The sequence below is a fragment of the Mytilus trossulus genome, chromosome 1 (genome assembly GCF_036588685.1).
Source record: "Mytilus trossulus isolate FHL-02 chromosome 1, PNRI_Mtr1.1.1.hap1, whole genome shotgun sequence".
Lineage (NCBI taxonomy): Eukaryota > Metazoa > Mollusca > Bivalvia > Mytilida > Mytilidae > Mytilus > Mytilus trossulus.
Genome location: NC_086373.1, coordinates 112362871 through 112375631, shown reverse-complemented (window position 1 = coordinate 112375631; position 12761 = coordinate 112362871). Strand labels below are relative to the sequence as shown.

At 32.2% G+C, this 12761-nt stretch overlaps 1 protein-coding gene across 4 annotated transcripts in view; it reads left to right on the top strand.

Annotated features, from left to right (window-relative positions):
* LOC134698126 (structural maintenance of chromosomes protein 2-like) overlaps window positions 1–12761 on the top strand; it is a 36230-nt gene extending 23469 nt beyond the window's left edge. Inside the window, exons 16-24 of one of the 4 annotated variants that reach the window (XM_063560419.1) lie at window positions 776–900; window positions 1383–1576; window positions 2464–2607; window positions 3348–3542; window positions 3945–4145; window positions 6329–6454; window positions 7082–7233; window positions 8926–9073; window positions 11360–12761. In XM_063560419.1, the coding sequence (XP_063416489.1) occupies window positions 776–900; window positions 1383–1576; window positions 2464–2607; window positions 3348–3542; window positions 3945–4145; window positions 6329–6454; window positions 7082–7233; window positions 8926–9073; window positions 11360–11566 (1492 nt within the window). In that variant the 3' untranslated portion in view covers window positions 11567–12761. Of the gene's footprint in view, window positions 1–775; window positions 901–1382; window positions 1577–2463; window positions 2608–3347; window positions 3543–3944; window positions 4146–6328; window positions 6455–7081; window positions 7234–7930; window positions 8037–8261; window positions 8368–8759; window positions 8866–8925; window positions 9074–11359 lie in introns of those variants that run through there. The other 3 variants (XM_063560427.1, XM_063560437.1, XM_063560444.1) reach the window with 3 other exon arrangements.

The following is a 12761-nucleotide window of genomic DNA, read 5'->3' as shown; positions in this document are numbered from 1 at the left end:
AAGTCCAATCAACTTGAAACTTAGTACACATGTTCCCCATGATATGATCTTTCCAATTTTAATGCCAAATTATAGTTTTGACCCCAATTTCATGGTTCACTGAACATAGAAAATGATAGTGTGAAATTCAGGTTAAAGTTTTTGGTCAAGGTAGTTTTTGATGAAGTTGAAGTCCAATCAACTTGAAACTTAGTACACATGTTCCCCATGATATGATATTTTTTCTAATTTTAATTCCAAATTAAAGTTTTGACCCCAATTTCACGGTCCACTGAACATAGAAAATGATAGTGCGAGTGGGGCATCCGTGTACTATGGACACATTCGTTTTTAGTCATCTTATGTATTTGAAGATTTTTTTCGTCAAATAATCAATCACAGATATCAATTGTTTCAAAATGTTTAACGATAGTTTAACAATATCTTGAAATTCATTACATGACGTCACAAAGTTTTTCGGTAATTAGATATTCTAAAAATAACTGCTGTGCAATATGCTTTTGCTCTCCACCGTTTTCTCTCTACCTTTGAAAATATAGTAGAACATGTGACTATCCCTGAAAGAATCAAATTTGTCAAAATATATGAATTGGTAATATTTATATGTGTAAAAATACTAACCTTTTAGTAGATGAAACAATATTTGACACAAAAAATCCACTAATTAGAAGCTGACATAACAAAGGCAAACCTTTCAGCAGCTAATATTCTGTGGGTCAATTAATTTGACATCACTGATATGTGATTTTAATTAATAAATTTCTTTGTTACACAGATATACTACTATAAAACAACAATATGATCTGAAAGTGAATGAATCAGAATTACTAAAGGCCAGACTGGAACAGAGTTCTCATCACCAACAGTTAGAGGAAATCAACTCACTACAGGCCTCCATAGGTCAGTCTATCTTATATTCATTAGGTTAAGTTTAGAGTTCTCATCATCAACAGTTAGAGGAAATCAACTCACTCCAGGCCTCCATAGGTCAGTCTATCTTATATTCATCATTTTCCATTCATGAGTTATGCTACTTTATAGAAATAAGAATTGCTGAATTTTTTGGTTTCCATTATCTGACTTTAGTCTGCCTGAACCAAATGTTATGACACTTATACACAATGCTTATTACCACAACACATAGATCAAGTTCTAAATTGGGTGGTGTCACTTTTAATGTTCTTGAGTTAGGCACCTTTATAAAAATAAAATTACTGGATTTTTAGGTTCAATTTTTTCTTACTTATAAGTTTGCCTCAATCAAGTGTTATGAAACTTATACACAATGCTTATTATCACAAAACAGTCTTAACTACGTGCATCCTGCATTTGTATGTGGAAACCCTAAACCCATTCTCCATATCATGTAATATTTATTATAGGTGAACAAGAAGGAATAACAAAGAATGCAGAAGAAGTACAAAAGAAAGCTTCACAGAAAGTTAAAGATCTGGAAGATAAAATAAAGAATGCTAAAGCCATCAGAGAGAAAGAATTGAAGGAGGCAGAGACTAATGTAGGGAAATCTAAGAAAAAGAGGGAGGAATCAAGCAAAAAAATGAAAGAAAAATACCAGGTATATATAAAACAATCAAGGAAAATACCAGGTATATATATAAAACAATCAAGGAAAGAAAAATACCAGGTATATATATATAAAACAATCAAGGAAAGAAAAATACCAGGTATATATATAAAACAAAGAAGAAAGAAAAATACCAGGTATATATATAAAACAATCAAGGAAAAAATATAAAAAATGTCAGATATTTATTTTAACACAAGGAAGATTAAAAAAATACAAAGTAATTATAAAGCAATAAAATAAACAAAATATCAGTGTATTGTCACTATCCTACAGAAAATAACACATAGAAATATAACCACTAAAATCCAACCTTCTAGTAAATGTGTTATTGCAAATATAGCAGAAATACAATGTCCATGTACCAAAGAATTCTGTTTTTCTTGATTGGTAAAAAGATTTGACAATTGTTTACCTAAAAATTAAATGGCATTGAAAGCCTACAAACTTGGATTAATAACTTATTGAAAATATTAATCCCTCCATTTTGTTGAAATTTTGGTTAGAAGATTAGAAATTTAATGAAATTTAATTATTAGATTGGTTGCAATGAATCACTTGTGAAATAAAAGTGGTTATTTCACTCCTCTGAGGTCACACAACAATATAGCATTGTCCATAATGTCGGATCAAAACAAATTGTATATTTGTAGAAAATTATATCTTATATCTTACATTTTCTACTTTATAAAAAAGGCCATTTCCCAATGTAATAAAAAGAATAATAAATGAATTCAAATATAAAAAAATATTCAACTTGTGACAAAACAACACTGCCCTACATGCATTTGTGAATTTATTTGTTGTTTGGTCACTGGTTGAATATTTTTCTTAATTTGAATTCTTCCATTATTAAATCTATAATTATTGCTATGTAGGAAACAGACAGCATTAAACTTGAGGTAGAAGAACTAGAAAAAGACATAAAGAATTACGAAGAACAATTAACAACCGTCGATGATACCATGAAACAGTTTGATGAGCAGATTGAGGATCTTGTCTCCAAAATGAAAGAAACTAAGGTATTGTACATTGTATGAATTTAGTTCATTTATATATTTGGAGTTAAGTATGATGTCCATAATCACGTAACTAGTACACATTTTTGGTTTACGGGCCAGTTGAAGTGTTCCCTGGGTGCAGGATTTTCTTGCTGTGTTGAAGACCTATTGGTTTTCCGTTGCTTTCTGCTCTTTGGTCAGGTTGTTGTCTCTTTGGCACAATTCCCTTTCCCATACTCAATTTTAAAATGTTCTAAGGAAATCATTGATTCAAATCATTAACCAATTAGATTTTATCTGTTGAAGTAACATGTTTAAATAGTTTGTGATATTAATGTGCACAAAAAAGAAATCAAACAATATACTAGATAATATAGTTATCATTGAGAATGTACTAGATTAAGTGCTTTAGGAAGTTTAAATTGTTGATTCTACGTAAACTAGATAATATAGCTATCATTGAGAATGAACTAGCTTAATATATAAAAAAAAGATGTGGTATGATTGCCAATGAGACAACTATCCACAAAAGACCAAAATGACACAAACATTAACAATTATAGGTCACCATACGGCCTTCAACAATGAGCAAAGCCCATACCGCATATAGTCAGCTATAAAAGGCCCCGATAAGACAATGTAAAACATTTCAAGCGAGAAAACTAACGGCCTTATTTATGTGAAGAAATGAACGAAAAACACATAAACAAACGACAACCACTGAATTACAGGCTTTAGGAAAATTAAATTGTTGATTCTAGGATGATGTGAAAGAGGCCCAATCTGAAGTAACCAAACAGAAGGAACTTCTAAAGGCTTGTAATAAAGATATCAACAAAAAGGTGGACGAACAAAAACATCTTACAAAGGATCTCCATGCTTCTGAACTAAAAATACAGGAAATGGAACATAAAATAGCTAAATACCAAACAGATTCTAAAAACGCTGCAAAACAGGTAACTTTACAGTAAAAGGACATTCAAACTTTAAACATAATTAATTGATATTTTTAAAAACAGTAAATTTACTCATATGGTAGTGATATGAATTCAGCAAACACTTTGCAGATAAAAGATTGATTTTAAGAAGTAAAACAAAAAAATCATTTGGTTAAGGAGATAGAACATTAACCTAACAAGTCAGTTAGTTTTCATGTAACAAATATCAGTTTTAAAGAATTTACTTTAAATCCTTGTGTTAACTTTTATGGGAAAGTAGTTATAAAGAAATAAATAACTGTCATTTGATAGAAATCTAAGATAATGCAATTGTTTTCTGACAGGTGGATAGTTTATTACAAAATAACTGTTTTCTGACAGGTGGATAGTTTATTACAAAATAACTTTGTTTTCTGACAGGTGGATAGTTTATTGCAAAACTATGATTGGATAGTTGATGAGAAGAAATACTTTGGACAACAAAACACAGCTTATGATTTTAAAGCAAATGATCCCAAGGAGGCGGAGAGGAGAATCCAGAAACTTACAGATACAAAGGAGAAACTGTCTAAAAGTGTTAACATGAGAGCCATGAACATGTTAGGCAAGGCTGAGGAGCAGGTATATAGTATTACATACTGTTAAGCAGAAATTTACGTGGAGGATTCAATTTTGTTTATTTCGTTGAAAGAATATATCCACAAAATTAAAACCATCACGAAAATTCAACTTTCATATATTACTTCCTATTAATAAAAAGCAGGAAATTAAATCCCCATGAAATCTTTATATATAGAGACAAAATCATAAAATTTTAACCCCACAAAAATCACTGTTTCTAAGGGCTATTCCAGAAAAAAATGTATGGGGGGGGGTTGGAAGGCAGTTTTTGTCAGCACCCACCACCCAGACAATTGTAATTGAGAATTATCATGATTATAGTGTGAAAATTTGCTCTGATACCCATTACCTATGTATTATTAATACAATGTGCCTTCCAACCCTCCCATACATTTTTTTCTGGAATAGCCCTAACGTATATACAGGGTTTCCGCTGGCGGTCGCCATTTTCGCATTTTGCGGAAAAAAATTAATTGTGGCGATAAAAATTCATCATTTGCAAAAGAATTTGGCGAAAGGAATATATATAACGATTTATTTTCCTCCATCTTGTTTACTTTTTTCGAGTTTCTCGGACTTTTCCCGATCAGACTATACTCAGAATTCACCTTGACCTCATTAAGACTTGAACAGAAAATCAATAATCAGCTGAATGCATTTTATAGCTATCAACAACAAAGGAATAATTAATAAAGGTGTTGATTGACAAAATGATATGGTTAAATGGCTTCCGCTAAATGTCAAATACATTATTTATTTACCACTTGGGGACGCACGTGTTTGAAGCAAACTTTTGACGTCTCCTCTCTTTTTAAAGATAGTTTAGAAAAGAAAGCTGTTGTTGTGACGAAAAATGTTTAAAAGCAAGAAAAATCTCTGATTGAAAACTTTAATTATCCTTTGACTTTTATATAGGTAATTGATAAGGGAGACTACTTTAAAGTCGTTTGAGTGACACACATGTTTCATTCATAGTTTCACGTCTCAACTTTTTCATTTAAGATGGCCAAGAACTGAAAACTGTCGTTATGAAGAAATCTATCCAAAAGGTTGGGAACAACCCCTCGAATTAGAGTAACCCTTCAATGTAATGACTACACATGAAATGAGGGATCAATTTCATGTGATAAAAGCTTTTGTTTTGTTGTAAAAACCTCTTCTTAGTACAAAAAAAGCACATCAGTATTTTTCTTTTAAAGAAACCTTCCCTACGAACTATACTGGTATTATATGATCAAAACATGTCTATTAATTTTGTTATGGTCCAGGACTTATATCTTCTTTATTATTAAAAGTATAATGGTCCCCTCATTTAGAAAAAGTTGTTTAAAAAACAATGTTTTTCCCTTTTAAGTTAAAAACAAATCTGTTTTAAAGTAAATGATTAGTGTTTATTCATTAAAATGTAGACTCTAAAATAAGTTTGAGAGAATAATCAAAGACACCATGGGGCAAAATCATCTTAAGGGAGGAGGGTAGAACAAAAGGTAAATTTTAAATGAAAAATATATATGTATGTTACTTGGCGAAAAAAAATAATAAAGTGGCGAAAAATATATTGTTTTGGCGAAAGAGGTTGCGAAAAAAATAATTGACCCAGGGGAAACCCTGCGTATATAGATGTGGGAGAAGAGGGATAGATTGGTGAAAGATGGAGGATCTCTGTAAACATTACAGAAATATTATGAATTTTTAGAATAACAATCAAGGGTATAAAGGGATAGGAAAATTTAGATAAATCTATGTCGTCAAAATGTGGAAAAAAATTTATAAATGATCTAATAACCAAGATGGCTGCTGTTTCTATTAGTTGATTTAGGCAACAGTGTTTAACAACTTATTTTAATGTTAAAAGTGACTTCATTTACAGTTTTTATGTCCCATTTATGGGCATTTTGTTTTCTGGTCTGTGCGTTCGTCCATCCGTCTATCCCAGATTAAAGTTTTTGATGGAGGTAGTTTTGATGAAGTTGAAGTCCAATCAACCTGAAGCTTAGTAAACATGTTCCAATGATATGATCTTTCTAATTTTAATTTTTTAAATTTAATATTAGAGATTGTATCACATTTTCACTGTCCACTGTATTTTGGGCACATTTTTGTTGATTCCAATATTAATCTCACACATGAGTGGATTTCTTTGGAATTTGAATTTATTACCTGAATTGAATGTTCTTTTCCAGTATGCAGATTTAATGAAGAAAAGAAAGATTGTACTGAATGATAAAGCTAAAATAGCTGCTGTTATTGCAGAACTTGATCAGAAAAAGAATGAGGCTTTGAAGAAGGCTTGGGAGCAAGTGAATAAGGTCAGAAAAATTATGGGGTTTTGAAAAAAGGTCGGGGAAACAAGTTAATAATGCTAGAAATCAGAAAAATAATGATGCTTTGAAAAAAGGTTGGGAAAAAAGTTAATAATGCTAGAAATAAGAAAAATAATGATGCTTTGAAAAAGTTTAGGAAACAAGTTGATCAGGTCATATATTGATAAAATTGAGGCTTTGATAAAGGTTAAGAATAAAGTTATTATGGTCTGACATGAGGCCTATTCCAGAAAAAAATGTATGGGGGGGTTGGAAGGTAGTTTTTGTCAGCACCCGCCACCCAGACAATTGTAATCGAGAATTATAGTGCATTAAGGTGTGAAAAGTTGCTCTGATACCCATCACCCATGTATTATTAATACAATGTGCCTTCCAACCCCCCCATACATTTTTTTCTGGAATAGCCCTGATTAAAAAATCAAGCTTTTGAAGAAGCCTCGGAAACAAGTTTATACCTTCAAAAATCAGATAGAATGTCATCCAGAAAGTTTGGAACTAGTTTATAAAGTTCTTAGATATCTGAAAAATAATAAGGCTTTTAAGAAGGCTTTGGAACAAGTTAATACGGCCATTTATCAGAAAATAATGTATGTATACACTTATATTTTACAGGACTTTAGTTCAATTTTCTCTACATTGTTGCCTGGTGCTAGAGCCAAGTTATCTCCCCCTGAAGGTCAATCAGTATTAGATGGGTTGGAGGTCAAAGTTGGATTTGGTGATGTGTGGAAGGAATCTCTCAGTGAATTGAGTGGTGGACAGAGGTAAGTTATCTCCCCTTGAAGGTCAATCAGTATTTAATAGATGGGTTGGAGGTCAAAGATAGATCAATAATGCATGGAGGGAATCTCTCAGTGAATTGAGTGGTGGACAGAGGTAAGTTATCTCCCCTTGAAGGTCAATCAGTATTTAATAGATGGGTTGGAGGTCAAAGATAGATCAATAATGCATGGAGGGAATCTCTCAGTGAATTGAGTGGTGGACAGAGGTAAGTTATCTCCCCTTGAAGGTCAATCTTTATCATGGGTTGGAGGTCAAAGTTTGATTTAATGATACATGGAAGAATCTCAGTGAATTGAGTGGTGGACAGAGGTAAGTTATCTCCCCTTGAAAGTCAATCAGTATTTAATAGATGGGTTGGAGGTCAAAGATAGATCAATACTGCATGGAGGGAATCTCTCAGTGAATTGAGGGGTAAGTTGTTTCCCCTCGAAGTTTCCTTTAAAGGTGAAAATGGATTTAGTGAATTGTGCCTTTTTAATTACGCTAATTATTAATGATGTAGGAAAAGATAATTATCTTGCCTTCAATAAACTATTGCATATCATTTGTTAAAGCGTTAAAAGCAACCTCATGTTATTTTTAAAAAATACAAGAACAGTAGGTTATTTTAAATACATGATTTTAGACATGTTGTTATCAAGCCAGCACCATTATATATCTTGTCCATTCTCTTTCTAGATCACTGATAGCCTTGTCCCTGATTTTAGTCATGTTGTTATTCAAGCCAGCACCGTTATATATCTTGTCCATTCTCTTTCTAGATCACTGATAGCCTTGTCCCTGATTTAAGTCATGTTGTTATCAAGCCAGCAACATTATATATCTTGTCCATTCTCTTTCTAGATCACTGATAGCCTTATCCCTGATTTTAGCCATGTTGTTATTCAAGCCAGCACCATTATATATCTTGTCCATTCTCTTTCTAGATCACTGATAGCCTTGTCCCTGATTTTAGCCATGTTGTTATTTAAGCCAGCACCATTATATATCTTGTCCATTCTCTTTCTAGATCACTGATAGCCTTGTCCCTGATTTTAGCCATGTTGTTATTCAAGCCAGCACCATTATATATCTTGTCCATTCTCTTTCTAGATCACTGATAGCCTTGTCCCTAATTTTAGCCATGTTGTTATTCAAGCCAGCACCATTATATATCTTGTCCATTCTCTTTCTAGATCACTGATAGCCTTGTCCCTAATTTTAGCCATGTTGTTATTCAAGCCAGCACCATTATATATCTTGTCCATTCTCTTTCTAGATCACTGATAGCCTTGTCCCTGATTTTAGCCATGTTGTTATTCAAGCCAGCACCATTATATATCTTGTCCATTCTCTTTCTAGATCACTGATAGCCTTGTCCCTGATTTTAGCCATGTTGTTATTCAAGCCAGCACCATTATATATCTTGTCCATTCTCTTTCTAGATCACTGATAGCCTTGTCCCTGATTTTAGCCATGTTGTTATTCAAGCCAGCACCATTATATATCTTGTCCATTCTCTTTTTAGGTCACTGATAGCCTTGTCCCTGATTTTAGCCATGTTGTTATTCAAGCCAGCACCATTATATATCTTGTCCATTCTCTTTTTAGATCACTGATAGCCTTATCCCTGATTTTAGCCATGTTGTTATTCAAGCCAGCACCATTATATATCTTGTCCATTCTCTTTTTAGGTCACTGATAGCCTTGTCCCTGATTTTAGCCATGTTGTTATTCAAGCCAGCACCATTATATATCCTAGATGAGGTTGATGCTGCTTTGGACATATCACACACACAGAACATTGGACAGATGATTAAATCTCACTTTAAACATTCACAGGTAATTATTGACTAGTTTTGTGTTGTTTTTTTTTTTTCAATTTTATTAACAATGCTAATGGTTGTTTAGAAAATGGCTTCTAATAATGAAGATATATGTGCAGTGCTTATTTATTGTGTAAAAAGAATTGACAACAGAGACTAAGAGGTTGGTAAAAAAATAAAGACATACTGTCTGAAAATATACAGAAAAATATACTATTATAACATATGAATTGTTTTGGCACGTCTAAAGATCATTTCCCCAAAAAATTCTATTTTAAGATTATTTATCCTTATTAAAACAAAATATTACGGAATATGCTATGGTAACACCTGTTTCATACCTTATGTGTTCAGCCAGTTTTTATATCAAATATAGCCTTATTACCCCTTGTCAAACACCTTATAATAGCACTGCACTGTATGATAACACTTTACACAGTTCAATTCGTATCAGTTTTCATGATTTTACATCAACTTTTTATACCCCCGCTTTGAAAAAAAGGGGGTCTACTGTTTTACCTCTATCAGTCCTTCCATCCGTCAGTCCGTCTGTCCCATGAATATTTTTCGTCAAATTTTTATCACACTACAAGGATTTCTGAAATTTGGTTTCAGGCTTGATATAAGTCAGCTATACAGTGTGATGTGTTTTCAGATTCATCACTCGACAACTTCCTGTTTACCGAACACTTGTATCATTTTACACCTGATAGCCAAGTTGAAAATTTTTCATCACATTTTTCTCAGGAACTACACTACCAGGATTTTTGAAATGTGGTTTCAGGCTTGATATAAGTCAGCTATACCGTGTGATGAGTTTTCAGATTCATCACTCGACAACTTCCTGTTTACCGAACACTTGCATATTTTTACACTATTGATATTATCCACTTGCGGCGGGGGTATCACCAGTGAGCAGTAGCTGGCAGTTTCACTTGTTTTATACATAAGATCTATAATCCAATAAGGATTCTACCACTTCAATCATTAGAACACATATGTCTTCAGTCAAAGGTAGATATGTGAACCGATGCCATGAATGATAAAAATATAGGTCAAATTTTACTGGTTTTGACATTTACTGTTTAAGAGTTACCATCCTTATGATACTGAAGATTGGGATTTTTTTTTGCTTTCTTGATGATCATTGCAGTACCCCTTGACAAAATATTTATAGATTTAATACAATGTCATAGACACTTATAAACAGATCAAGTCATTAAAGTACCCCTTGACAAAATATTTATAGATTTAATACAATATCATGGACACTAATAAACAGATCAAGTCATTAAAGTACCCCTTGACAAAATATTTATAGATTTAATACAATGTCATAGACACTAATTAACAGATCAAGTCATTAAAGTACCCCTTGACAAAATATTTATAGATTTAATACAATATCATGGACACTAATAAACAAATCAAGTTTGATTTTTTACTGTGGACATTGACAGTTCACAAGTAATGTTGCTGGCAGAAATATCTATGGTCAATCTAGCTTAGTTTTAAAACAACAAAATTTAGATTGTTGAAAAAGTAGAATTGTTTAATTGAATGATTATCTGTTGTCTTGCAAAACAAAATTTAGTTGTGTTCATACTATTGCAATTGCAAAGACATCAATGAATTTCTACCAAATTAATGGCTAGATTAAATCAATATTATTTTCCATAAAGAATAATCCTCCTTTTGATAGTAGATTAGAACTCACTGCCAAAAAAAATGACTGTTTGTTTAAATCATGAAAACTGGTACCTCACATAATTTATTATTTCATTTATTGTATAGCAAATTTTTGAAGGGGGATTGGAAAAATTGGATAAAACCAAAAAAACTAATTTGTTTTATGTTAGACTTTTTATACTGTCATAGAGATATTTCATAATTTGAGTCAATATAAAACATTATCAATATGTAGATATGGTTTGAACTTTTGAGATTTAACTTAAAATTTTTGCTATACAATGAAATGTTTATTGCATGATGTTGTTTGCTATTGTCATGTTAAGTTTAAATCAAATATTTGAAACTACTGGCAAGAACAAAAAGTAGCTTAGAAGTAAAATTTAGAGCATGGTAGACATTTTCTATTTGAAAAGATTTGTAAACAAATTGTAATTTTATTTTCAGTTTATTGTGGTGTCTTTGAAAGACGGGATGTTTCAAAATGCCAACGTCTTATACAAGACACGGTTTATTGATGGTGTATCTACGGTGGAACGATTCACATCGACCACAGCGCCATCTACGTCACGAGATATAACGTAATGACCTTCCTTTGATATTTTATTTTCAGTTCATTGTCGTCTCATTGAAGGATGGAATGTTTAATAACGCCAACGTTTTATACAAGACCAGGTTTGTAGATGGTGTCTCCACGGTAACCAGGTACGTTCAGCACCATAAATCAACGTCATCATCAGCCAATAAAGAAAATGATTCAACAACAGCCAAGAAGAAGCAGTCTGCAAAACGAGCCAGAGTTGAAGAGATAGCAACGTAGAGAAATATTGTGTTGTAACATGATGTGTATACCACAAAATGTGTTCCTTGTCATTACTCATCACGATGTATATATAAATCTAAAGTAGTGACACATCTTGGTTCTACTTCATTCTTTCCTTTTACAAAACTTCTTATCTGTAAATCTGTTCGTTTGTACTTTTAACTCATTGTATTCCTCCTTAGACATAAAGCTCTGTATATTACAAACTAAAATATACTTCAAAGTTCTTACAGGTTTTGAGTCAAGTTATTATGTTAGAGTTTTACTAAAACCATGCTACATACCCAATATAGCAAGACTCACTTAAGATCAAAATAGGAGGTGTAGAAATAGTAATCATAGGATTTCTGTCTTGTTTTATATTCATGTAAAAAGCTTGTCTTGTTTTAAGTATATTTATCTATGTTAATGTATTTAATTATTGTATAAAATGGTTTTAATTTCTGATTAATCAGCCCAGTTTTAGCAGCTAACGAATGGTACTGTTTTTTAGGTCTTGAATTACTTATTTAAATGGTGCTCTTTATGTATTTTATGTAAATAATAATCAGATAACAAATCATTTATGTAATTTCTGTCTTATGAATCTGTGTTTTACAAAGCTTATACAAATGCTGCTGGGTTTAATTTGGCAGCTGAAATTGCCGTCTGTTAGCCAGAAAAATTAATTGCCCAGGTCAGAGGCTGAACCAAAAAATGAGGGTTCCCAACCTAGGATATAAGGGGGGTTGGGGGATCCTACCATATCGCCCTATTTAAATGTATTGAATGTCAAACCCTCCAAACTACCCCTGGATATGCAACTGTAGGCAAATGTTCTGTAGACTGAGTCATTTTACCAAAGCTATAGGGTATAACTGCTCTGAGAAAGATGTTAGTTTTGTTTTAGGTAACAACAATATAACTTTCTTGTAACAAATATCGTTTATTTTCTTACAACAACCACACTGTGTCCACCAACAGTCTGGCCTTATCTCGTTGGGGCTGTCTGACTTCATAACAATGGGGCCATATTTCATGTCATTTATGTAAAATTGGAGCTTTTATCTTATGTTGTAAAACTGATATTACTATAACTATTAAACAAATGAGAGATAAACCATAAATATAGGATAAAACTTTGTAAACATAATGTCATCATTACTTGAGTGTAATTGTTTATAATACAAAACCAATAAACATATGCAACAAG